At 37.3% G+C, this 26,475-nt stretch overlaps 1 protein-coding gene across 4 annotated transcripts in view; it reads left to right on the top strand.

Annotated features, from left to right (window-relative positions):
• Positions 1–26,475, top strand: part of Pka-C1 (Protein kinase, cAMP-dependent, catalytic subunit 1) — a 128,258-nt gene that overhangs the window by 75,648 nt on the left and 26,135 nt on the right. For all 4 annotated transcript variants that reach the window (XM_089862467.1, XM_089862468.1, XM_089862469.1 and 1 more), the window contains 2 exons: positions 18,553–18,753; positions 18,832–19,068. In XM_089862467.1, coding sequence (XP_089718593.1) covers positions 18,553–18,753; positions 18,832–19,068 — 438 coding nt within the window. The remainder of the gene's footprint in view (positions 1–18,552; positions 18,754–18,831; positions 19,069–26,475) is intronic.

The raw sequence follows: 26,475 nt of genomic DNA, 5'->3' as shown, positions 1-26,475 counted from the left end.
TTTCATTTTGGTCGCGAGAAACACTTGAAATGAAATAATTAGGATTAAGTTATTATTTACGCAATTATTTTAGGCTTACTAAAAGCATAAGTTTATAAGTGATATGTTCATTCCATAAGTATGACACTACCTATACTTCGTAATGCTAGAGTAGAGCCTTACAGCTCGAGCTAGTTCTAGCAGAACGACCGAAGCGGGAATTGAAGTACTACACTCGGTGGTTAATTAGTTTTGCAGGACTTCCATCTTCCTATTTAGTCTGCATTACTAAGCCTTTGACAGCGCCAAAAACAGGCGTCTTCGGTTTACCTCGAACCTATGACCTACCTCAATCACTTCGTGACAAGCTCCAGTTTCTAAGTTATCAGTGATAAACTTATGGGTGGAACATATCTTATGAACTTACGCAAAAAGGGTTGTGTTTTGAATTAGTGGGCCTTGGGTCTAGAGACCCTGTTGTAAATAGAAAACACCAAATTATGACATCTTCATTCGAAAGAGCGAACTCCACAGGTGAAAATAAAACTCCATCATTTTGTTATTAAATCGTTTTTCGCTTGGCGGTTTTTTAGCTTTTGCGAAACCCGATCTTTTAGCGGACAAAATATGTGTTTTATCCTGGTCGAATAACGAAACTGTTGAAGAAGCTGCGGAGCAAAATCGCTGGCAATGGCAACAGGGTGTAGGGCGCGTCGTGTTAGGAAGGAAGATGGATGAACCAATTTGTCTAAAACCTTCTCTCTAGCCCTCGGAACTTCATCTTCCAAGCTCTTACATAAACGATTACTTTGAATTCAAAGACTCTTTCCTTCTCTCTCTATAGCTAGAGATGCTGCTGCTTTTTCTTTCTTTCTCTTCCCCTCGATCTCGAGAAAAGACCTTATTTTTATTCCTCTTTCATATCAAAAGCGTGAATAATCCCAGTTGCAGATATATTTTTTGGAAGGTTTTTTGAGGTCGGCATGATATGATTTTGAATTTGGCAGACATCTAAAAAGAAAAAAAAGTGAATAGGAATCCTCCCTATCATAAGTTTATAAGATATGTTCCTTCCATAAGTTTGTCACTGGTAACTTAGAAACTGGAGCTTAAACGTCATGAAGTGAATGAGGTAGGTCATAGATTCGAGGTAAAGCGACGCATGCCTGGTTTTGGGGCTGTCAAAGGCTTAGTAATGCAGACTAAATATGAAGATGGAAGTCCTGCAAAACTAACCACCGAGTGTAGTTATTCAATTCTCGCTTGTCGTTCTGTTAGAACTAGCTCGAGCTGTAAGTCTCTCAGTAGAATTACGAACTTATATAGATAGGAACATATCACTTATAAACTTATGATATTATAAATGTGAAAGTTTGAGTTTGGATGTTTAGATGCTTGTTACTGAACGGATTTACATGAAATTTGGCATGCAGACGATATTTTACGCGAAAAGTTTATTAAAAATTCAATATTAAATTATGATTTAGGATCAATTTCTTTTAAATATATAATTCTCTAATCTCACTTAAAAATTTATATAATAATTAATTAGAAATTCCAAATTCAGGTCCTTTCCTCCTCCCCCCCCGCTTCCAAATTTATTTTTCTTAAATAAGTTCTAAAATTATATTATATAAAAAAGACTTGGTTTGCCCAAGCCTTAAAAACAAAACGATAAGAGTTTTTCCAGTTGACTGAAGCGTGGATATTATTTTTTTCTCTTGAATTTTAAAGACAATCCGTATTTTACTACTCTTTGGAATTTAATTCAATCACCTGATTTTACTGCTAATGGATTAGTTTCCTACAAATTAATTGAAATAAAAAATTACTTATCTCAGATTTTTCAACAACAATTCCATTTTCCTGAATTTTTTTTCTTTTCAAGGAAGAACGTACTTTAATTTTCAAATAATACTCTCATTAATAATGTATTATATGCGGTCTTTTCGAATACAAAAGGGGGCTGTTATCACCTTTCTTATATTTGATAAAGGGGTCCGTTTCTTTAAGCACAGTGAAAATTATTAAACTGTGTATATCAGTACTTGTGGGGAAGATTTTAGAAGTGTTGCTTGAGTTGCTGTTTAGTTGACAACATTATGAAAAATTGATGTGTTTAAAACCTTTTGAAAGGAAAATTCCCGGTAATTAAAAAAGAAAGCGTCAATTTGATTAACTTTACACGATATCCCTCAAAATAATAGCTGCATGATAAAATGTTTCAGGAAAATGGAATTGTTGTTGAAAAATCTGAGATAAGTAATTTTTTATTTCAATTAATTTGTAGGAAACTAATCCATTAGCAGTAAAATCAGGTGATTGAATTAAATTCCAAAGAGTAGTAAAATACGGATTGTCTTTAAAATTCAAGAGAAAAAAAATAATATCCACGCTTCAGTCAACTGGAAAAACTCTTATCGTTTTGTTTTTAAGGCTTGGGCAAACCAAGTCTTTTTTATATAATATCTGTTCCTTCAGCCTTAATTTGTATTAATTACATTTTATTTTTCACGCGATGCTTTCCATCACTGGTAGCCAGGTGGCGCTAGTATCTACTTGTCTACTTTTTAGTATAGGGAGTTGCACATCCTATAGAGCGACGAATGTTTTTCACGCGCATCCTTTATCAATGGTCAAGCCATCAAAACTTCGGAAAAATTTACTGGTCAACCGTCCGGTGACCCCTTTAGTTTTAAATAAAAATTATGGAACATTTTAAATATTTATTGGACAATGTCCAGTGTCCTGTGCTTATTTACGGCCCTGAGATAGTTTCACCTATCCTAACCTGGGCCGGAAATAAAAACAGCACACTAAACTTTGTCCAATAAAATTTTTAAATGACCCATAGTTTAGAAAATCGCGTCAGGGATTTTCTATTTATACTCAATCCTAACTCTTATTGTTAATCTCTACGGAGCTTAACATTACGACGTGAAGAGAATTTTCAGAGTTAGACCCAAGGTTTCGCCACTAAGGGTGTGCACTTTTTTCACAACAAACCTTTACAGCAATAGTCTAGCAAAGGCACATCTCTCAGTGTAAAGTTTAGTTGACCTTTTTAACTTTAAAAAAAGTTATTTCTAAACCATGCGCCAGCACGCGCACATTTCATTGAAAGTTTGTTATTTAAGAATTTTTCCTTCTATATACTAGAATCTTTATCAAAAATTGACAACGAGCTTTCCAAGACTCGAACCTGCAATGTTTTGCCTCGAATGCAAACGCGTTATCCATTACGCCACATGCACGTATTTGTAACAACAAAAAAAAATTATCCAAACATTGTATTTATAGGATTATTTCTTTTATGATGTATAAAAGATCCGCAAAAATAAACACCGAGCTTGCCAGGACTTGAACCTGCAACCTTCTGCTCCCTAGGCAGAAGCGTTATCGTTTTCGTCACAAACCCGTTGGAGGCAGAACAAAATGCTATGCAAACAGTGTAATATATGTAACGGTTTTACCATGATTTATAAATTAATTAAAATAAAATACTTAGACTTAATTGTTCTTAATCAAACTTCAGAAGTTCAACATTCCATAGTTGCTTGATAGTTCAAAAGTGTTCCGAACCTTAACTTCGCAGTAGTTTCTGAGTTATTCGATGGAGTGGAACACCAAAAATCCCATGCTTTTTCTATGGGACGCTAAGCCTAAAATCTGTGAATTATTTCTTTAACATTACGGGAGGGTGTGGGTTCTTATCTAGAAGGGCCTACCGGCCCTCTAGAATATTGTGATGTAATTTAGATATTTAGATGTAATTATTCATATAATATTTCTTTCAAATTATTTTCGCCTTGTCAGTTTTTATTCCGAAATATGTCTCGAAGCTGCTATAATTATAAAGCGTTTAAATGGACCAATTTTATATTACCATAAATCCCGAATTGAATTTGGAAACTAAATCTAGTTTTTTATTTTTTTTTATTTACATATTCTTGAATTGAATACATACGCCTTTTTAATTTTATAATTTTATTGAGGGGGCTGGAAAAGGGAGTAATTTAGTTCACTAATATTAATTAAATATTTAAGTAAATTAATGCGTGAAGTGCGTGGTACGAATACAGAGATATTTGGTGCATTTTAGTTTTTAGTGATTCGGCCGGCATAGTATCTTTATTGGAAAGACATTATGTCTTTTTCAATTTAATGGTTTCTATTTAATTTTAATTTTATTTTACCCCCAACGCTTCAAAACCTAATGTTGGTCCTCCTTAGCAGATATTATCTGACGGGGACCCAATCTTGGAGAATATTATCTTATAAATTGAGTTATCGAAGAACTGGTTTCTTAATAAATATTTTTTGGCCTATTTAGATCTAATTATCTTTTTATGATAATTTACTAATTTTAATCTAGAGGTTTTTTCTTATTGCAATTAATGGATTTTTTTTAATAATAAGGCAATAAATTTTAGATATAAGCAGTTTTTTAATGTAAATTTTCTGGAAAAAAATTCTTGTAAATTCTTTTATTAATGTCGATCGCCGCTAGGGCCAGCTAAACTTGATATTTATTTAAGTTTTTGGTTCGAAAGGTCAATATTAACATTTCAAAGTGGGTTATATTATTAACACGCGGGAAATTTCGGCCTACGTACTAGACAGTGTGTGTGGTTTAAATTAAAATAGTTTATGCTGCTTAAGAGTTAAATGGTAATTATATACTTTAAATATATTTAGATTAGATATAGTACCAGGAATGCATACAGCTAATTAGCCTAGCTCTATGCACAAAATCAGCGCTATGATTCTTATTTAATTTATTCCCCTTATTGTTGTGACCTTAATCGAAAACAACCAGTACTAAACAGATGTGTCATGATAGTATTTGGTTGGTTAGTAACGTAGAAAAGTCACATACATTTCATGACTTCTATAGATGTCAATGTCCTTTTGAAGTCTATTAGACCGTTTTCTATATTTAGCTAGTCGCTTGTCCCCCATAGACCCGCATGTTCCAAACTCGGTTGATTGTCTGTCGGGTTATCCTCGAGTCAACCTAACAGTACGTGACCTCTGCATTCTGAAACTCCCACGACTCGCTTATCGTCGTGATGTCAAGGAGAATGTACGTTAGAAATTCTCCTATATACACGATATAACCTTTCACCCCGTTCTGTCCCTTGACAAATTCTTCTTGACCTTTAATTCCCTCGGATAGTAACACGAAGGAACGTAGACTTTTCTTGGATATATTGGAAGAGTTTTTGGAAACCGGAAGGAAGTAGATGCGCTAGGTGCTGGGAGAGTAATCCACACAATCCTTACTTAAAGAAGGTTTTTCGCTTCGACGGAGTTGAGAATTCTTCGACCCAAGTTAGATGCTGTTTTTCGCAATGCTTTTCTGACAGCTGATGCCAGAGTATGTTAGGTAACAGCTAGCACTTGAACCCGTAAATAGATGAGCTCTAAAAGGCGCGTTCCAATGTCGATTTTGACAACCTTAAAGGGGGGGGCGGGTGTCTTTCGTTATTGATGCGGTAATAGAGAATGCGTTGTGTTTATGAAAGTTTCGTTTGCCTAATAAGTTTATAACTTAGCGTCACTCAGTGCTGTTCTCCCGCTAAACTGTATCATAATATGCCAGTAATGGTTGGCATCTCTCTCGCAATAGACCATTTCATTACGTACTTGCAGAGAAACCAATGCAGAAAAACAAGAGGAAACACCAGACGGAGCCCCAGTTCACTACACGCGAATGGAGACTAACCAACTTGCACTGCCTCTAGTGGGTGCTTCTTGGCTCTAAAGAAATAACCCAAGAAGGTGACCTCCCCCTCCCCTGTGGTGTTTTCTCTTCTCTTAATGGAATGGACTATACAATAACCAAAAATAATTATCTCGGGATGCATGATGGGTTTAGCAATAATATGTTTAATATTTATTCTAACTAAGTCACTGTTGAAGTCCCAATACCACAGTTTCTAAATTAATTTCTGACGACGTCACTCATTTTTACCCTTTGCTGCTTATTTGGTTGCTTCTAAATGCTAAGGCTGTGTTTTTTTTTCCCGCCCACACCCAAACATTACGCGAAAGTCGTTCTTTAGCCACTTACGTAACGCTTGTTTTGATAAACTTGGTATTTCTGGGTAGGATCAAAGTCCCCGCCAACTATTCCTTTCGACTTGTCCTGATTAGACCGAACACCAGTTTTTCAAAAATTATGGCCTAGGCTTAGCGAGAAAGATTCAAACTCTTTTCGAGAGTTTTTTATTTCTTTTCTTCCGATGCAGAACTCTAAAGAAGAAACGAGTTAAGAAAATTTCAAGGGATTCAGACAAGTTCTGAAGCCTTCTTAATTAGTCCGGGGGTTTTCTTTGAGTTTGTTTTATCGCTACTTAATTAGCACGACGGCGTTTTATTTGTACTTTAATTGGAGAATTGATCGAAAGAGTTTTAAAAAGATGTTTGCGATAGCTTTCCTCAGCTTCTTCGGATTCGAAATACTAGGAAATTCCTAAAATTTTTAGTTTGAAATGTCATCAATGAAAATTATACTGAAGTTAACTCTGCAGTAATTTTGTTTATAAGATATGTTCCGTCCATAAGTATGACACTTCTATACAAGTTCGTAATGCTACTGAGAGACTTACAGCTCGAGCTAGTTCTATAGCAGAACGACAAACCGAGAATTGAAGACTACACTCGGTGGTTAATTAGTTTTGCAGGACTTCCATCTAGGTCCTATTTAGTCTGCATTACTAAGCCTTTGACAGCGCCAAAACCAGACATGCGTCGCTTTGCCTCGAATCTATGACCTACTTAATTCACTTCATGACAAGCTCCAGTTTCTAAGTTACCAGTGACAAACTTAGTTAACATATCTTAGGAACTTATGGTAATGATTGCGCGTGTTTCACAATCACTTTACCTAAACGATCAAACGTTTCTTTATCGATTTATAAAAAATAAACATTTTGGGAAGCAATTTAACTTTGCTCGGCGCATGCACTTTGATCGAGCAAACGTAAGACTTGTTTCTTTGATTTGTTTTTTTTTAAAGTTAGTCTAAAGATTTTAAAGGTTATCGCGGTACTAGTCAAAGGCTTTCAATAGCATTGTCGACAAATCGTGCTTTGGAATTCGTTTGTACTGGATGGCATAACTCTTCCATCATTCTAAGCCTAGTTTTCTGTTAGGCTTAGCTGTTTTTTTTTCTTTTATTCTTCTTCAACTTCCCCCTTCTCTGGCGGCGCATCTCAAAACAGGGATCCTCGTCAAAAAGGGTTGGAAACTATCTTCATTCCAACGCAGAAGCGACGTAAGGTCTTTAACCAAGGTATTTGGAATAGTGTCCGGTTCCTCGAGTGTAGCCTCGTGCACCTCTTATTGCTTCTTGTATAACGAAGCCAATAAAGAGAGAAATCCTTTTGACCGATTCTTCCGTCATCCAATTAGTCCCTCTGTAGCGCGTGATTCTGGCTAACGTAACGATCAGCAAGCTTCCAAAGAATGGATAAACCGTGTGGCTTTGAGCTCTCCAACAACACCTGAGTTCCTTGGAAAACGGGAAGTCGTTACAAGTTGATTTTTAACCTTTATATTGGGCAAAAAAACAACACCTTCCTAATTTGTTGTTAACCACTAGGCTAGTTTTCATTGTTTCCGAAAATACCGAATGGTATTGTCTTGGGTTATTGTTACCCTTAACGAGCGCCGTAAGAATGAATTTGACAATGTGATTTGTTTGGTTTCTGTGTTTATCACACCCTTCATTTCAGTTCCTTTGTTTCTACTTCCGTTTAAGTGTTTTTGTCCCAATATATATTCTTTTCTTTTTCTTCAAAAGGCGTTCTTATTTGTGAGACCTTGTTCGTATGGATGTACAATGTATTTCTCTGTCACGACTTCGTTATATTAAGTAGGTCGTATAACGTTTTTGTCAGTGTTCCACCAATCAACGTTTGGCAAATGTTTTTAGTGATGTCGGTTCTTTTATCTTTGGAATGTTATTTCTATACCCCTTTTTTTTCTCCTCTCATTATTGCATCGTTAAAAATGTTTTAAAGGGATTGTGAAATATCATCGTTTTTAATAGTTCTATAGCTACAGATAACCTTTTCTCTTAGTTGCAGTTTGCTTTGAACGTAGTTAATGCTATTTACACAGTACATATAGATGAAGAAATCATCATGAAAGAAAGTTTTGTAATTCTGGAAAGTAACTCTTAATTGTTTCTCAGAAATTAATTCTTTTAGGGTTAATTAGTACAGATCTAATTAGCAAATGCTTTTTTGTCATTTAACATTCTTTTATACCATAAGTTCATAATATATGTTCACCATAAGTTTGTCACTGGTTACAAACTGGAGCTTGTCATGAAGTGAGTGAGGTAGGTCATAGATTCGAGGTAAAGAGAGGGAGGCCTGGTTTTTGGCGCTGTCAAAGACTTAGTAATGCAGACTAAATAGGACCTAGATGGAAGTCCTTCAAAACTAACCACCGAGTGTAGTACTTCAATTCTCGCTTGTAGTTCAGCTAGAACTAGCTCGAGTTGTAAGTCTCTCAGTATAGCATTACGAGGAAGTGTCATACTTATGATAGGAACATATAACTTATAAACTTATGTTGATACGGTATATACTTAAAAAGACACAAATATTAATTTGAAACAGTTATATAGTTTTCATTTAGATGTTTGTTTCCCCTAAGTTAAATAACTTAACACAAGTTTCAAAACCACATTTTCAACACCACCCAGTGCAGTTATGCATGAAGACCATTTCATCTTCTTACGGGGTTTATCTTAGAAAGGAAAACCCTATTTTCATTTTTACGCCTTCCTAAGCCTTGGCGAGATACTCCTTACAGACCTAGCCACCCACTTCCTTAAGAGAGAGAGAGAGCCTGCGTGGTGGATGGTTTGTTCGGTTAGGTTATTTTCTTGGCATTTCGTTCTCCTCTGGATCCTCTATCGTTTTTGGGATAAACTAAACTTCGCTTCCGCATGCATGGGAAAAAAGATTACGACATCAACCCGCGTCTTTTCTTAAAACTCTTTGGAGAATTTGGTTGAAGTTTGGGAGCGCCTTTTTCTTTTCTCGGAAGATGCTGCTGGAGAGAGTTCCCCGTATCTCTTCAGCATCCTCCTCCTCCGAATTGGATGAAGGAAGCTTGTTGAGACGTTGAGAGACTGCTGGTGCTGTTTCGTGAGGATGCTAGTTCAGACAACTGTATATAGTTTTGCCTAAGAAAAAAAGAGAGAAAGAAGTAAAACTCTCACTCTCTCCCTCCCGTGTTGTTTTTATCGCAATTGATTTTCTTTCTCTTTTTTCAGTTCAGGAGACTTTATTCGCTCTTTTTATCTTCCTTTAAGGTGCTTTCGCAAAATGCGCGAAACATTTGAGTGTCTGTAGATGCTAGAAAATTATGGAACTGATTTGATTTGGTTTACTAGGAATACTTAGGGCGCTAGGAAACAATCTATGTGCTACATCAATTTTCACTCAACTTGAAGGAAGAGCTGGGACTTATTATTATTATTATTATTATTATTATTATTTATGTCGAATTTTACCTGGCGAATGATTTATCTCGCAGCGCGTTACACCTTGCGCTACTAACCAATGACGCGACAGAATTATGAGGATGGTAAGATCTCAAGCCCGGTATACCCACAAAACCCATTTAGAAATGCATGGGAGATCAGATATTTGGGGACGCAATTATTCCTATTGGCTGTATGCATTCCTGGTTGATGGTGTGTTTTATTAGGTTTATTTCTGTCTTTTTTTTTTTCGCCTGCTGTGAAGGCATCTTTTAGCTATATACACTAAACTATAAAAGAAAACGGGGCTAAAGACGAGCTATTTTGAGGGGGTTTTTAGGGTCATAAAATTTTATAGAGTGATCAATCCGGAGTTGGTGAGAGAAAGTCGAGCTGCTCTCCCTCTTTCTCTCTCTGTTACTTTTATACCTTGGCAAGTGCTCTTAATTTATTGGTCTTTTCACACCGTGTAGCTGTAAAAAGTTTGTCTTGGGAGAAATGAGAATTTTTGCTGAAATATTTGAAACATTTTCCAAATATCAGTTTAAATATTTTTTTCTTTTTAAAAATTAAGTAGTCTACAATATAGCATAATTTTTTTCCCGGTACAATTTTTGTATACTTAGCTAAACCAACTTAAAGAATAGACCAGTACATTACGACGTTCAATATTTGAATACCATGATACGGGCTATATCTCATAAATATCAAATTTCTTCACCTATATGCAAATTTAAAATCCAAATTCAATCCCATACCATCATCATTTTATAAGTGATATGTTCCTTCCATAAGTATGACACTACCTATATTTTTTTATGCTGCTGAGAGACTTACAGCTCGAGCTAGTTCTAGCTGAACGACGGAAGCGAGAATTGAAGTCCTACACTCGGTGGTTAATTTTGCAGGACTTCCATCTAGGTCCTATTTAGTCTGCATTAGTAAGCCTTTGACAGCGCAAGCTCACCAGGCGTATTTCGCTTTACCTCGAATCTATGACCTACCTCAATCACTTCATGACAAGCTACAGTTTCTAAGTTATCAGTGACAAACTTATGTATGGAACATATCTTATCATCTTATGATACCATATATTTCTACGCATACGAAATTCTACAGTTTTGGGAAAATTTGCGTATATAAAACATACATTTTAAAAATCCGCACACTATGCAAACAGAATCTCTCCCCAACAATCCTGTCTAATATAAATCAAACCCAAGAAATTCCTACATCAATAAGAAAAAGAGGTATAAATTCTTTAGCGGAGAAAACTGATGATACTGCGATTACCGTTCGGGGGGGGGGATGTACTTCAGAGAGCGGCAGATTGAAGTCTTCCATTACTTCCTTCTTAGTTTCCCCCCCCCCTTTTTCCGAGATTCAACTTAGTAGTGACGCAACAAATACGTCATACCTTGTCCTCATCGTAGAGAGGACAGCTTGGCAGGGAGTGGTTTAAATAAAAATGTCTGGCACTGACCTAGCACGACGACGTTAGGGTGGTGGTGCTGACAAAATTGTCGATAAAAGGAGCTTGAAATGTTACCGTTAATGACGTATTGATTCTGGAAGGGGGTATACTTTAAAGGTTTCAAGCTGGTGCTGTATGGACCCCCTTCGATTTGCGGAGACTAGACTATTACATAAATTACTCGCAAAGAAACCAGCAAACACACAGGCGAGAGGGCCGCCTTCGTAAGCCACGTTCACACTTACACGGGAAACCGGTTCGAAGCGATTCAAAACGCTTCCAAATTAAGTTTAGTGTGAACAAAACTGATACTCGAGAAGCTAATTACAAACGCGGTTTCTTGAAGTTGCTTCGCGAACCAACTTAAAGCGGCTTTGGAGGGTAGTTTCTAGTGTTCAGGGATATAGTTCACCTGGGATGAGACTAGTAATAAGTGTATTTTCACCGGCCTTAGCAGACAACACCAACGAAAAGATAAGCAGACAGCACTAACATGAGCGTCTTAAGGTCTTGAAATCGCTTCGAACTAGCAATAAATAATGTTTCACAACTAATAGGGCAAACGAGTCGTCAACCGACTCCCGTGCAACTGTGAACATAGCATTAGATAAGGTTCATTTCACTGGCGCCAACCAATAGGCAGCGCCAGAGTTCACTACAGGCAGATATAGGCTAGCCGAATCGCCCTGCCTCTAGCCAGGGAATTTACCCAAGAAGGTAACCTTCGCTGCTTCTCTTCTGGAATTAATGGAAAGGTCTATTCCGTGATACATATTGGAACTAAAAGAGCCTCCATCTTTCTCTCTCTCTCTGTGTCTCCACTGAGTTGGGCGTCTGCCCCACCACACCTTCCGCCATAAGGTTCCAGAGATGAGCCTCGCGCATTGCTATGAACGGGGGAAGGGACTATTTTTAGCCTAAGGTAATGGAGATTGGCGCTTCCCTGCTAAGCCTCGCTCCCAATCTCCTCCTCCTTATATACTCTAGAAGGTGCTGGGAAACTAGAAATGGAGCATCACTCTCTATCCCGTAGGGAGAATAAACAATAATCAACTCCGATTGCCGTTGAATCCACACATACATACACCTCATCCTCCCTCATCCCCCTCTTGCAAAGGCTAAATTTGACTTTAATTTAAGCTGACAAACGCGAAAGAATTTCTAAATGCGTTTTCCTATATATTTTTCCCCCAATCTCTCTTAAGTTCGTTCAGTTTTCTAATGTCTAAAAGACCCTAAAGTGTTTCGTAATCGCCTTAATACCTAGCCTCGTTTATATCTGAATTATCTCAGATTTTGCGAAAGTATTTATAGATTCGCAGAACGTAAAACGGCGTACAAATAGGAATGTTCTTCTAATAATATTGTTGCAGTTCAGTATACCGATTTCTTTCGTCGGCAGTTTCGAGATTTCCAGACAAAGCCAGCCAGCGTTTCCCTCTATCAGTTTATTTAGGAATACATACAGCTACTAGTAATAATTGTGTCCCCATATGTATCCCATGTTTTTTGTTTTTTTTTCTAAGCGGGTTTTGTGGGTATACCGCGCTTGAGAACTTACTATCCGTCACTCCTTATAATTCTGATGGCGTCTTTGTGGCGCAATGATTCCTAGTAGTTGTGTGTATTCCTGGTTTATCGCGAATATTGTTTCGCTTCTATTTGCCCAAACTATAAAGGCGCTATTCATCCGTAACCTTCAGCGCGCGCGAAAATATTGTGTTTCCTGGGATACGGTATACCAAATGGAAAAAGATTCCTTCATCCTCTTTGGCTGGTCTGATCAATATAAAAGAAAAACTCAAAGAATAATGACGTATGAAGTCTATTACTCTTTGTGTGCCCCCTTCCGCCATTCGTACCGTCACACAATTCCTTGGTTCTTTCCTCCATTTGCCCTTCGCTGTCGTTAGACAGACGACCAAGTATACTATAGAAAACTTTGCAATGAGAAAGAAACGAAGAAGAAGAAGACCAAAGATAATTCCGATAGCACTTTGTATCATGCGCGATTCCTCCAATATTTTTCTCTGCGCATCTCGGGAGCTAAAAGCATATTCTAACGGATAGAAAGATATACTTCCTATCAAGCGGTATTTGCGGTACTACTATTTTCATCCATATGAGGTTTTAACGCGTGTATTAATCCGCTCTTACTTTCCATATTCCGCAAATTCCACTTGGACAACATTTTGATGAAACCAGCAGCCAGACTTGTCACGAGACTAACAAAAAAAGGGTTAGGACACGCGCGTAGAATTAGGCCTATTAATATGATCGTTCTGGTATATTTAGGATATAATTGTTCATAAGATTTTGACAAATATCCAGCCCCTTTTTTATGGAAGTCAGTTCTGTCCACACACCCATGAAGGTGATACGACCTCCCCGCCATTGTGGCGTTCGTGCTTCTCTTGTCTGGAATTAATGGAATAGTCTATACTTCGGGTTTAACCTTTAGTTAAATTCAATCTCATGTTTCACTGGTTTTCCGTATGTCAATACGTAATAAGATGGTAAGCGTCCGGAAGCTATAGATTTATAGCTTAAAATTGAATGTAGTGGAAATAATTAATATTTTCTGGAATATTCCGACAACCCAAGGTAGTATCTTGAAATTATCGATTCGGACGTAGATTAGGTGCTTCGATCGAACATTATTGATACGCAGGTACATTAATTAATTAATATTCCGTCCGTGTTTGGATGCGCGTGTTGCATTCATCACTTGTTAATGACCATGCACCAACATTGATGATATACTTGGATAGGTACTCTCCCTATCTTCACCTGTTTATTATTCACCTATATCTTACATGAATATTGAATTATTGATTTTTAGGTGTGTGGTTGGTGAACTCAACTGTATAATTCCACTTTTTCAAAAACAAATTTATTACGTTCATATAGGCTTAGGTTAATTTAGGCCTTGGCTTTGAACCTCAAAGTTCTCTTCAAATAACCTTTTCAGAGGTCGCGCCTCCATAACCTTTACCTCAAAAGCGTCTCGTTCTGTTAGGCTTTAGGCGTTCATTGCCGGCAATCCATCGATTCTTTGGAGCGGGGGAGTTAGAAGCTTGAAACTTAGAGGAGGGAAGTTTGATACTGGAGTGGTATAGTTGTTTAAAAAAAATCCCAGTATGCCTTTCAAAGTTTGGTATCATTAAGTGAAGCCAGCCAACTCTCGGTGTGGAAATATTTTACACTAGCTTTGTCACGTGTAAATAGTAGTTCCTGTTGCTATGACCAGGTGGCGTACTATGGGTATATTTTACGGCAATGCCAGGGAAAGGCCCTCTCGTATGATTTCTACTCCAGTATAAACTTCCCTCTTCCAAGCTTGAAACACACTTTCCAAAAATAGCAGGTAAACCCCGTTTCTCTCAGGATTTTTTTTATCTCAGAACTAGGCAATTTGAGCGTCCATTCTTTCAAGCGCTACCTCCATCCATTCTTACGTGGAATCCATGGACAAATAATTTTCTTGAGGTGCTCGCTGTAAAGTTATTCAGTAGGCTGTTAAAAAAAGAGAAAGAACGGAACTTTTAGCTCTGAAATTCGAAGTATGTCCGATTCAATTGTAATTTGTCCGTGAAAAGATTCAGACCCGAGGGTTTTCGGATGCTATTTTTAGAAAAATGGAAGAAAATTTAAAGAAAAAAAACTCGTTTGGATTTGAGAAAAAGCGTCTTTTTTATTTTGAGTGAAATGAATATTTTATCTCGTAATCAAATCTTTAGCATCAAAATAATGATGCGCCTCTATCGTTTAATGATATGCAGATTATTTACATTAATTTTCGCTTTAGTTTTCAAAGGGTATTCTAATTTTATATAGTCAAAATTTTTCCCCCAAGTTTCTCAGAGGTAAATTCTACTGTGTTTGTATGTACACTTAATTACGGTTACATGTCCCGCTGTATGTAAGGAAAAAAACCTGGATTTAAATTTAATTGGCGTACAAGACTTTTCGTTATTTAGCCTATAACAGACCTCGTTATCGTCCTAAGTAAATTGGCACCTAAATTTAAAAGACAAAAAAATAAATAGAGGTGTATATCGTGATTTTAAAATATTTTGGGAAAAATGCCAAATTAAGCCTCGGAAGATATTTAAATTTCATGGCGTTAAGTAGAACTCTTGTTGCTTTTAACACGTACCTTTTATTTAAAAGAAAATTAGAAGGTTTTGGGTAGATATGCCAAAGTTAAAATATCGTAAGCAAAGGCTTAAAGTTTCATAATAATAATAAGAGCTCCGCTTGAACTTCATTAATTTCTTTTGTTTCTCTTTTCCGGAACCTCCATTATAAAAATATCAGTTTGCATCTGCTACCTAGCTAGCTAGGATGCGAACTCTTTGAACTTTAAAGAATCCCGCGTACGTGTTTGAAAGGTGTGGGATGTAGTATAGATGTAGAGCCTCGGTAACCTTTGACCTCTCCCTCTTTCGCGAGCTCCAAGAGAGAGCCTAGTATCTAGGCTCTTTATAGAAAAGGGACTACTGAATTTTTGGCAAGCAGTAAACTTGCAAGCAAAAGAGTATCGGTATCTTTTAAAGGAAGTTATATATAAAAGGTTTGCTGAAAATTTCGGAAATGCGGAACTAAGAAAAAAGGAATGCTTCCGGAACGAAGACTTTAACCTTGGATCAAAGTTAAGCCCAAATATTAGTTGAAAGTTTACCTTCGGTGTTGTGTTGTTAAGTTTGTTATCCATTATTGAGAAGAAAATGCAACGGCTAACGGCATCGAGAAGACCGTTTTTCTTTCATGGGTCATTTGGCGGGGGAAAACTTGGCTACGGAATTGTGAAGAAGGAAGTAAACTTAAGGAAGCGTGGAAAAAATAATAACGAAACCAATAGATTTCGAGTTATAGGCTCAAAGTTGGTAGACTTAAGCTTAATATAGGTCTTGAGCTCTACAGAAAGCGAAAAGTTCAATATAAAGTCAGGCTGTTTCCATGATAATAAACGTCCCAACGGCCACTTGCCCTCCTTGCCCCCGTAGATTTTCAACGCACGCTGCATTAAGTATGTTTGCCTTGAATCTTGTACAGTTTGCAAAAACCACTTTCGTTCCTCGGGAAGTTATATTGGAAGTAGAACGCTGTCTAGAAGCTATTAACGGTACCTACTCGGAATACATAACAGCTAATCGGAATCATTTTGTCCCCATGTTATTTCTATGCGGGTTTTGTGGGTATACCGGGCTTGAGAACTTACCCCTCATATTTCTGATGGCGTCTTTCTAACTGTCGCTTCATTGGTTGATACCAACGCGAGGTCAGGCAGGTGCAACGTGCGGCGAGATAAATTATATTCTGTAGCTCCTCCCACAAAATCCGCCTACATACGTTGAATGGAAATGGATGTAGCACATTTATTCCTATTAGCTTTATGTATTCCAGATGGTACTACTCGCCGGTCTCCCCTTACAGCGCCGGAAAACGTTTAAAGGGTTGGTTTGCCTAGGGATTTTCTGAATTGTAACTGCATCAACTAGGCTACCCTACTTTAGTAAGGTCGTGGAATCAACGTACCTCTGAACCAATAAACGATAGGTCTTTGACCTACGACTGAGTAATTTTTTTTAATAAAATATTGGATCAAAGTAAGACGCGGTGTTGAGAAGAAATCCTTATAAAATTGGAGTAGATTTTAATATAGGAGTTCCTCCACTAACCCTAAAATTACCCTGATGAAATTTTCTCCTCGTGCATTTAATCAAATCTGGAAAATTAGCCCGAAAGCTAATTCTGTTATGTATTGTAATTAAGGGGGTTAGTCTTATTTTGATTAGTGTGTAGGTTTGGGTCTTTGCACGCATCGGATTCTTATGTTTACTTCCCTCATCTAAGAGTAAAGATAAAACCAGTACGTGATAAGATGGTGGGTGAAGTTGGATGATTTTAATAGAAAATTCCTGAAATTCCGTATCATAGTCCAGGCTCTTCACCATCGTTTGATATGCATATTGGGTAGGGGAAGTCTGGAGTTGCATCTCCTCTTCAAACATCAGACTCTAATATATATTCCATCATCGGGTTATACCCATGCATCCTTTGCTCTTGAGCTTCTGTTGTCTCTCTTCATCCTCATCACTCTCCTCCGAGCGACGAACACAAGCAATCACTTATTCATCAAGGATAGGTAATAGACAAGAACAGAACTGGTTTGATTTTCAGTTGGAGAATTCATTAAACTACCTTCTATAGTGGTGCTTAAAATTACGATAGAGATGGCGGTAAATTTATAGGATCGCGTCAAGTTTTGTTCCGAGAAGGATCAATGTACCAACGAAATGATGAAGAGAAAAGAGAGGAAAATTCCCCTCCAAATATAAAACGAATAAAAGGACCTTAAGGATTATCGCGGGATTTGGAAACTTCTCTCATTCCCGTCTCTTAAGACCTCTCCTTTTGAAGCTTGTCTGTTTTAACCGCTGTGTTTGGATGGAGGGTACCGTTACGTAAGGATCTTAAATGATGGAAGGAAAAGGATGGCGTTATACTTAAGCCTTGCCAGCGATTTAAACTCTTCCCAGGCTTATATATAAGGGCAATTTTGAGTACAGGCTAGTTTTAGCTTCGCCCCTGTACCATAAACGAGTTCTGATTGATTCCACCTTTGTCAACGGTAAAATAGGAGTGTAGAAAATTAACCAGCATGTCAGAGGGGGCCACGAGGGCCGACGTTTGTTTTAACTCTCAGGAATGACCCTTAATATCACCATAAGTATGACACTACCGATACTTCGTAATGTTACTGAGAGACTTACAGCTCGAACTAGTTCTAGCAGAACGACAAGCGAGAATTGAGTAATTACACTCGGTTAGTTTCGCAGTACATCTTCTGCATTACTAAGCCTAGCTTTTACAGCGCCTCACCAGGCGTCGCTTTACCTCTAATCTATGTCCTACCTCACTCACTTCATGACAAGCTCCAGTTTCTAAGTTACCAGTAACAAACTTATGAATGGAACATATATTATAAACTTATGATATTACCTAATATTGTGACAAGGAATCGACTTGTGTTTTCTGATGTTCCGGTTAGACTAATTCTTTCGCGCGTCAGCTAGACCAATCCCGAATAGCGGGGAATTGTCTCAAATATGATATTAGAATTTATGACGAAAGATGTTGATATTGAGGCTGTGATTTATCATATTTCGCTTGAATAGGAAACCCATATCAGGCCTTTAGCACTCGCGGTAGAACCCAAACCATCATCCCCTATGATAAAGTAAGTCCTTTACTGGGCTTCATCTGACGTCAAAGGCGAATTAACCCTCATATTATCCCGGTTTCGTTGTTGAAATCTCATCCACGCCGGCTTTTAGCCATAGGGGGGGGGGTCTCTTTATTTTTAATGGGTGCATACGAGATATTCCTAGCTCTGATTAAATTAATATAAACCATCTCCAGCTAGGCCCTATTATGGAAATCTTCAATTAAACGGAACGGCTTGATTGAATTTTAATTAACTCCTCCAACATATACCTAAATATATGCGGTATTAATTTCAAAAAGGGTTAATTATTAATATTTATATTTCTAATTTCTTTTACTTTTTTTGCGTTTTTTGCAGACGTCCAGATTAAAAGTATTCGGCCAGTTTCGGATACTGTTTCTTTGGATGATAAGTCATCGTTGACGTCACCAACCCCGCCCAATAATAATCACCGCCCGTCTGGGATCCCGATTTCAAATAAGTCACCGAGTGCGAAACATCTACATCATCCAACTTGCAAACATTATTCGTCCAGCTCAGAAGACAGAAGTGCCACAGGTAAATAAATACGCATGAACTTTAACCTCAGGGGGGTGTGTTTTAACTATGGTTCTAATGAACTGTATGAATTTGAAGGTGGTGGTGCTGGTCGACCAAGTTCGGCGGCAGGCACCAATGGAGGGGTTACGGGAAGAATCAGCCAAGTAACGACTCGGAACTCTACCGTTTCGAACGTCGGGGATAACCAATCAATTCGCAAAATAAGCAACGTGCGTGACGTCAGTGGATCTATTGCTCAAGTCAAATCCGGCGCCATCATGCCCAAAAAAGACAAGGACAAGGATAAAGATGCCAAGGAACCAGCTTTCGATTGTAAGTTTATCAAATTTATTTTTGGGTTGCTTTAAAATGCGCAAAAAATGCGATAATTTGCCCTAATTTTCTGAGCTAGCAAGTGTTTTAATATCAAAATGTTGCATACCCAATTGCTAAAGTAATTTTGACCTCTATTTGAACACATTGTTTTCGGTTTTAAGGGGAGATATTTATATTTATATTCCAACAAAGCAACTTTTATGATTTGCCTAAAAATGGAATGTACGTCATATCCCGGAAGTGTACGCGCTAGTAACTTCCTTTCCTAGGCTTTCGTATCTACTGTTTTCTTTTTATTTTTTTGTGAGCGAAATGAAGCTTTATCAGAAAATTACATGGACGTTTTTTTTAAAACATCAAAGTGATGTTGATAGGCAGTTATTTTAAAAACTAAATCGGCGTTTTAAAAAGCAGGCCATTAATGCCAAGGTTAGTGCTATTTGATGATGGATTTCGAGACATTTGCCGCTAATTATTACCACGCTAGACTATGTTTACACGGTCATCAAGGTAAATAAAGCTTTGTTTATCATTCAAAAGCAGCCGATTTAAGGTTTAGAAACTGTCGCCATCTCCCACTGCTTTTAATCTAGTTATTTCCCCCTTTTAGGCTTAACGCGTCTTAAGCCTCGGTTTCGTGAAAACACATTTCCTGTTCAAATCTTTGGGGGTAAATTTGTAATTATAGTTATTATTAGCCCGAAAAACTAAGAAAAGTTGGCAAGCGATGAATAATATATGTAATTCTTCAGCCTTTAGGCCCTGATTAGCAAGTCTGATAAGTTTCTAGTCTAGAAGATGTTCTTACAGAGCATCCCTGACTCCGAGACGCGATCAAAATATTGATTGGATTTTTATGGTCTTTGCCGCCTTTTCTTGATACTAGGGTATTTCTAAAACGCTTCTAGCATTTTCATTTCTTTTTTATATAAATTAAAATTTCCCATTTATATTTAAAGATTTTTATCAGTCTATCTTAGAGAGTATAATTAACTACATTTTTATCGTTGGGAGGAGTTTGAAGAGTTCTAAAACGATTTTATCGGAAAAATTTTTAAATTCCGGGAATGCGAGTTTGTAATTCTGATTTACAGATGGCGACACCTTACGATGTGAAATTCCCGCAATTTTAGATCAATTTTATTTTTGGTTACGGAACTTCAAACTCGTGATAACTTTCAATAGATTTCTATTAAACAAACCTTGAAAATATATAAAATTCTTAGAAATTTAGTCTGCAATTTTATAAGAAAACTTAAATTATTTAAATTACGTTCCTATTTCGCGCTGATGCGAGTAGATGTCGCTGTAGTATGGATCGTTTCTTTCCTTTTTTTCCCTTTTATCTATGGGGGTCGTCTATAAAGTTAAGCGAGTAGTTGCAATAGGGAAAAGTTGGAAAAAATCCTTGGCCTCATTTTAAAGAGACAAAAAGGGCTGGTTCATTTCCATGGTTGTTACAAAGTAAAGAACGTGTCTTATTCAATTTTTTAAAATTTCCCTGACGGGCTCTGTATGTGTTTATCTTTATCAGTTAGTTCAACTTTCGAATAAAATGTTTTACCAACTAAATTAATTATTTAGGCTTGGTCCCTGGTTTAGTAATTGGTCACTTGGCTTATATAATACTACTTTCCAGGGGAAGGTCACCATAGATCGATTTCTGAGCCCAGAGAATTAATTTTGCAGTGCCTGTCCCTGGTTAGGCTCAAGAAATGTTAGAAAGAAGACTTAAGTTAGGTTTCTTTTTTTGGAAAATTTTTTGGAAAGAACCATTAATATATTAAGGGCAAAGTTTCAGCTGCGCCATCATTCTAGCGACCTTAAACTATCTTTTACCCCGATCAGATTGAAAGAAAATTATATTAGCTGGCCTGCCTTATAGGGTCAATGTAGACTTTTATATATATGTATGAAAGAAAAATTGTTAAAAAAGCCAAAAGAGAGAGAAAAGCCAAAAAAGGGGTCAGTTTGCTTTCGAAGTTAGGTTCGTGAGCTCATATATCTTTAAAAAAAAAATAATAAAAAATAAACCTCCCAGACGATTTAGAAAAGGGTATCAGCAGTTAAATCTTACTCGTGTAGAAACTATCAATGGGCCGAAAGGATTAGGTGCTGATACTTTATCGATATCCTTGGATGGATTTAATTTCGATTGTAAAGTAAACCACGGAATTTTTATTACATATTTCAACACGCGTCGCTAAAATTTATCACAGTTGCCAGCTAACACGTAGGTTTCTTTTTTCTTTTTTTTCTGTGTGTGCAACGTTGACAAATTTGAGTTTTAGAGAGAGAGGGGGGAATTAATTTTTCCACACCCCCCAATCCCGTCCTTATTTTTCCAATATTATTGGTTTTGAAGGTATTATCGAACATATTAATGTGCTCAACGATATTCATTTGCATTCGTTACATAATTTTAAACGTATACCTGGATTTTATACCAAAACACTCCGAATTTAATGCCTTTGCATTAAGATTATGCAGTTAAAGTTCAAGAATAGTTTGCGCTGCTTTGCGAGGTTTAACGTTGCGTATTAATCCGCGTTTAACAGTTGCTATTACGCAAACCACGGGAATATAAATGTTTACATTTACTATGAATGTTGAAGAGAGCTCTTAGTGACTTTTATTCTGATATATTCATTCCTGATGTGGCAGGCGTATTGTATCCAGAACCCATATACGACCTGAGAACATTAAATGATAGAATTGATAATGTGCAGAGTCAGGTTAAGAAACGGGCGAGAGGGATTTTCTCTAGTATCTTTAGTGCACATTATCTGTATTGGACTGTAAAGTGTTGATCCCGGAATTGTGTCCTGTTGAATTACCGTCATATTAGCAAGCGTGTAACAACCTAAGACAACTCGTACAAATTTAACATGGCTAGTCATATGTTCTTAGGTGTTATATAGGTTCTTAGTTTATGCTCTAGAAGGTGACCGGCTTGTCTACGCCCTTCTTTAAAGGGAATATCACCTCTTGAAGAGAGTAGTTCAATAACAACCAACAGAACTGTCTCCGAAACCTTAGTGTGACGTGTAACTATTTGCAAATAGGAACAAATCGGAACCAAACATGTCCGCCCATTTCCAAACTTAAGCCAGTGACGCCACAACTGACGTAGCTCAATATCTCCCCCTTGAAAAGTTTGAACCAGTCTGGGGATTAAGGATATTTTTCGAACTAGTCCTTGGGACCACTGACCCCCTAGTGTTCTAAATAATAAACTGGTCTCAGGACTGGTCCTCGCCTTCGTTCTCCTATAGATTTGCAATTAATAAACTGGTCCCAAGGACCAGTAACCCTCCCTTCTTGAATTAAAATACCAGTCCAAGCAATTAATAAACTGGTTTTGGACCAGAGGAAGTGTGTGCTATTTCCCAGACTGTAATGAAAACATTGGACGAAGTATGGAAAATATTCACCACCAAAAATTCAAACTTAAATAATAAGGGTGATGCTCCCTTTAATTCCGCTAGAGAACTGCAGTACTTAGTTCCGCCTCTGTTTGGACCTTCTATTCAGAATAATGGATAATGGGGTCTCGGGAACGAATTAACATAACAATTCCACACCACGCGACTACTAGCGCTTATACCGTTACAACACACACAACCGTAAGCTAAAAAAGCTGCTGCTCAGTATTGTAACGTCCTATACTGTACGTAACGCGCCTTTCCCAAAATAGAAAATATGTAATTAAATCGGCGTGGTTGATATTGGCCCCGTTTTTTTATTTGTGACCCTCATTGAGGATCGATAAGTAAGCTTTACCACCTTTAGGCTATATACATAAAAATATATATCCGAGTCTTCTCTTCTCTAAAGGCCCGTTCACACTTTTATCATAAGTTTATAAGTGATATGTTCCTTCCATAAGTATGACACTACCTATTCTTCGTAATTCTACTGAGAGACTTACGGCTCGAGCTATAATTGTAGCAGAACGACGGAAGTGAGAATTGAAGTACTACACTCGGTTAGTTAGTTTTGCAGTTCATCTGGTCCTATTTAGTCTGTAGTACTAAGCCTTTGACAGCAGCACCAAAAACCAGGCTTCCCTCGCTTTACCTCGAATCTATGACCTACCTCAATCACTTCATGACAAGCTCCAGTTTCTAAGTTACCAGTGACAAACTTATGGAAGGAACATATCTTATAAACTTATGCTTTTATGTAAATATTTCGGTGAAACGTTCATGTTAGCTTTATTTCAAATATTGATGAGGTTTGGCTTGGGGACCCGGACAAGAAATGTTGAAAATAGTGTGAATGGGTCTTGAAGAGTGAGTATCCAGTCACGCAAAAATGTTAAGAATTTCTATTAAATGTTCCTCTTTTTGGTGTTTCAAGACGATACTTGCATTCCAAAATCGGAATTGTACATTTTTATGGATGATTTTTTGAAACTCAGACATGAAAATCACCATTTTGTTTGGGATGTTCTTTGGGAAATTGTAGCTTCTATTAAATCATTTTGCCCTAAGTGACACTGTTTTCGAGTTAAGATTGGAGGGTTTTACGAATGACCCCTTAAAATTAACACGAGAAACTCATCGAAAATGCTAATTTAACTAACGGGTCATCCATAAAACACTCAAATCATAACTTGAGAACGGTGACCCGGACGGAAAAATTTCAAAGAACATTTTCGACTCAAAATCGCTTAAAGAACATGATTTCCCCTTAATATCCGACATATACTTTTCATAAACACTCTGTATATCACGTAGAAATAGACAGAGAGAAGACTATTTTTGAACTTGCACACTTCTATTCACTTTTGATAGTAGCCGAGAGATCCAATTAAAAACACGTTCTGAAACTAATTCATCATATGATAAAAAGACCCTGGGCGTTTTACATTGAAGCCAAACCGTTCAAAAATAATTTTTACAAACCACTCACTCCAGCTAGATTGACGAAATATTTTCAAAATCTCTCTTTACGTCTTATGGTTACGTTTATATTAAGATATTCGACGAAAATAATATTTTTCTAAACCAAATAACAAATCCCCTATGGCTTAAAACTGCCTCCTTTAATCTTGGCTGGATGATGGTATCCACGGTTTTGGTAGTTCATGAGCAAATCGTTGTCATCGTAGTGTCATATACCAACAACCACAGCGTCTCTCGAGGGAGATGTAGATAGAAACCGCGGGAAAATATGAAATTGAAGCCCGGGGCCAATGATTGTAGTTTTGTTTCTTGAATGGGAAATATTTTGAGCGTATATTCCAATCGCCTATATCATTTGACCGCGGCAAATCAAAGCTACGGGACTCCGTAAGCCTTTGACAGAAGTGTCAAGTTACGTGAAAAGATATAGACTTTCGCTAGAAAACTCATTTAAAATCCCCCTCTTGGCTTGCTAAGTCAAGTTAGCAGCCAGGCGTTGGAGGTTTTATTTTTTCTATTTGGGAAGCTACTAGGTGTTTCTAACTGCTTTCTGATTGGACAATTTTTCCCAAATAAGGATAAGCTTACTCTGGAGGGGGGGAGAGAGAGGGGAATTCCCTCGCAACGTTTCCAAACGTAGAAACGTACATTTAGTTCATCTTGTCTCGAAAGTACAATAGAATTCGATTGAATTATACCACTATACTTAGTCAGTGGAAAATGTAATGATGTTTCTTCTGAATTGGGGTGAGATCGACTCTCTGCATGGCGGCGGAATTGCACGCCCCCGTTTAATTACGTACCAGCATTTTCACGTGAAATTGGTGTATGTAGGGTTATAGAGTTGAGGACAGCTTAGGATGGAAGGTAGCTTTGAACTCTCCATTCAAATCTGTACCTTTATCGACTTTGATTTCTCTGAATTAGATTTTTTATTTATTTTTTTTTTATGAAGTTAAAGATAGATTAATCCGAGCATCCATTGACTAAAACTTCTCTATTAAGATATCTTGAATTAAAAATAAATTAGTAAAGTAAAACCATAAACAATCATTGGTTTTAACATGCAGATTGACAAACATTTATAAATACTTAATGATTTTTCTAACTTAATAAATTGAACGGATAAAATGCTGGTATCCTCCTTATCACGTGACCAGAATGATTATTTCTAACTAAATTTAACTTATAAAATCCTCCTCTCGTCTTTATCACGTGACCAGTCTTGGATATAACACAGGTTCATAGTTCAAACCCCCCTCCCCCTTTTTACATTTTCTTGGACCAGTTTTTTAATTGCGAGTTAAACTAAAGGGGAAGGTGTCACGTGACCAGAATGATTGTTTCTAATAAAATTTAACTTATAAATCCTCCTCTCGTCCTTGTCACGTGACCAGTCCTGGATATAACACAGGTTCATAGTTCAAACCCCGTTTTTTAATTTTATTTTCAATTTCTTGGACCAGTTTTTTAATTGCGAATCAATAGGTAAAATAATGGGCAGGGGACCAGTTTAATATTGCGGACGCAAGGAGGTCACTGGTCCTAAGGACTATAGTTTAAAAATATCCTTATAACCATGACTGTTTGTGACTATACTCGTTAGCGCTAGAACCAGTGAGGAAAGGAGTTCGGAGAATCCGGAGAATGAGAAGCTGTAGGGATTGGGAATCAAGAGATGTGTTAGGAGGAGGAGGGATGTTGGGATGAGATGATGAGAAGACATTTTCTATTTCGGGAATGACGTTTTTGTCGAGTTCTCGTCTCCACCCATTTTTCGGCAGTCTGCCTTTTTGACGATTTTTTATTCTTTTTAAGTCCCCTTCCTAGTTCCTAGCCTCGGAACATTGACAATTTTTTATTTATTTCTTCGTCATTTTCGTGACTGAGCTTTTATGGACAAGGAAACCTTGAAATGAACGCAAAATTCATTTGTACAGGCATCGTAAGAAAGATATAACGAAATATTGTCGAGTTGTCAAGTAATATATTGGCCTATTTTCATCTATCCATTGTAAAATTGAAGATTAGGCTTAGCAGACTTATGGCGCGAGATAAAATCACGTGAGATTTTAAATTTTTCAATTTAGGCTTAAGGATTTACTTACGGAATAAATATTCAAACCACGTGTTTTCGTAGAAGTTTCTACACTCTCTGTTACCAGAAGGGGATAATAGAAGAAGGATGACACTCTGTATCCTCTTAATGCTTTAGTTATGTAACGTCATTCTTCCCAAGCTCACCCTTTTAGTTTGCTTTCCCGCTCATCAAACTACAAATGGGCATCGCACCGTAAGGTGAATTCTGAAGTTGTTTGGCACTAAATCCCCAGCAATCATCCCACAAACTTCGTCTTGGCGTGGGACAAAAATGCGCAAGCGCGTCTTACCAAATATTTAAATGCTAATAGAGTAATGATGAGGGAACTATTTATCGTGTATGTGATTCGGTTTAGTAACCTTGCTCTAAATGATCCGATGTTGGGAAGAGTGA

This window comes from Phalangium opilio, unplaced genomic scaffold (genome assembly GCF_054372755.1).
Source record: "Phalangium opilio isolate 3A_F unplaced genomic scaffold, DU_Popi_V2 ptg000540l_1, whole genome shotgun sequence".
Classification (NCBI taxonomy): domain Eukaryota; kingdom Metazoa; phylum Arthropoda; class Arachnida; order Opiliones; family Phalangiidae; genus Phalangium; species Phalangium opilio.
The sequence above is the reverse complement of the archived record's forward strand: the minus strand, read 5'-3'. Positions and strand labels throughout refer to the sequence as shown.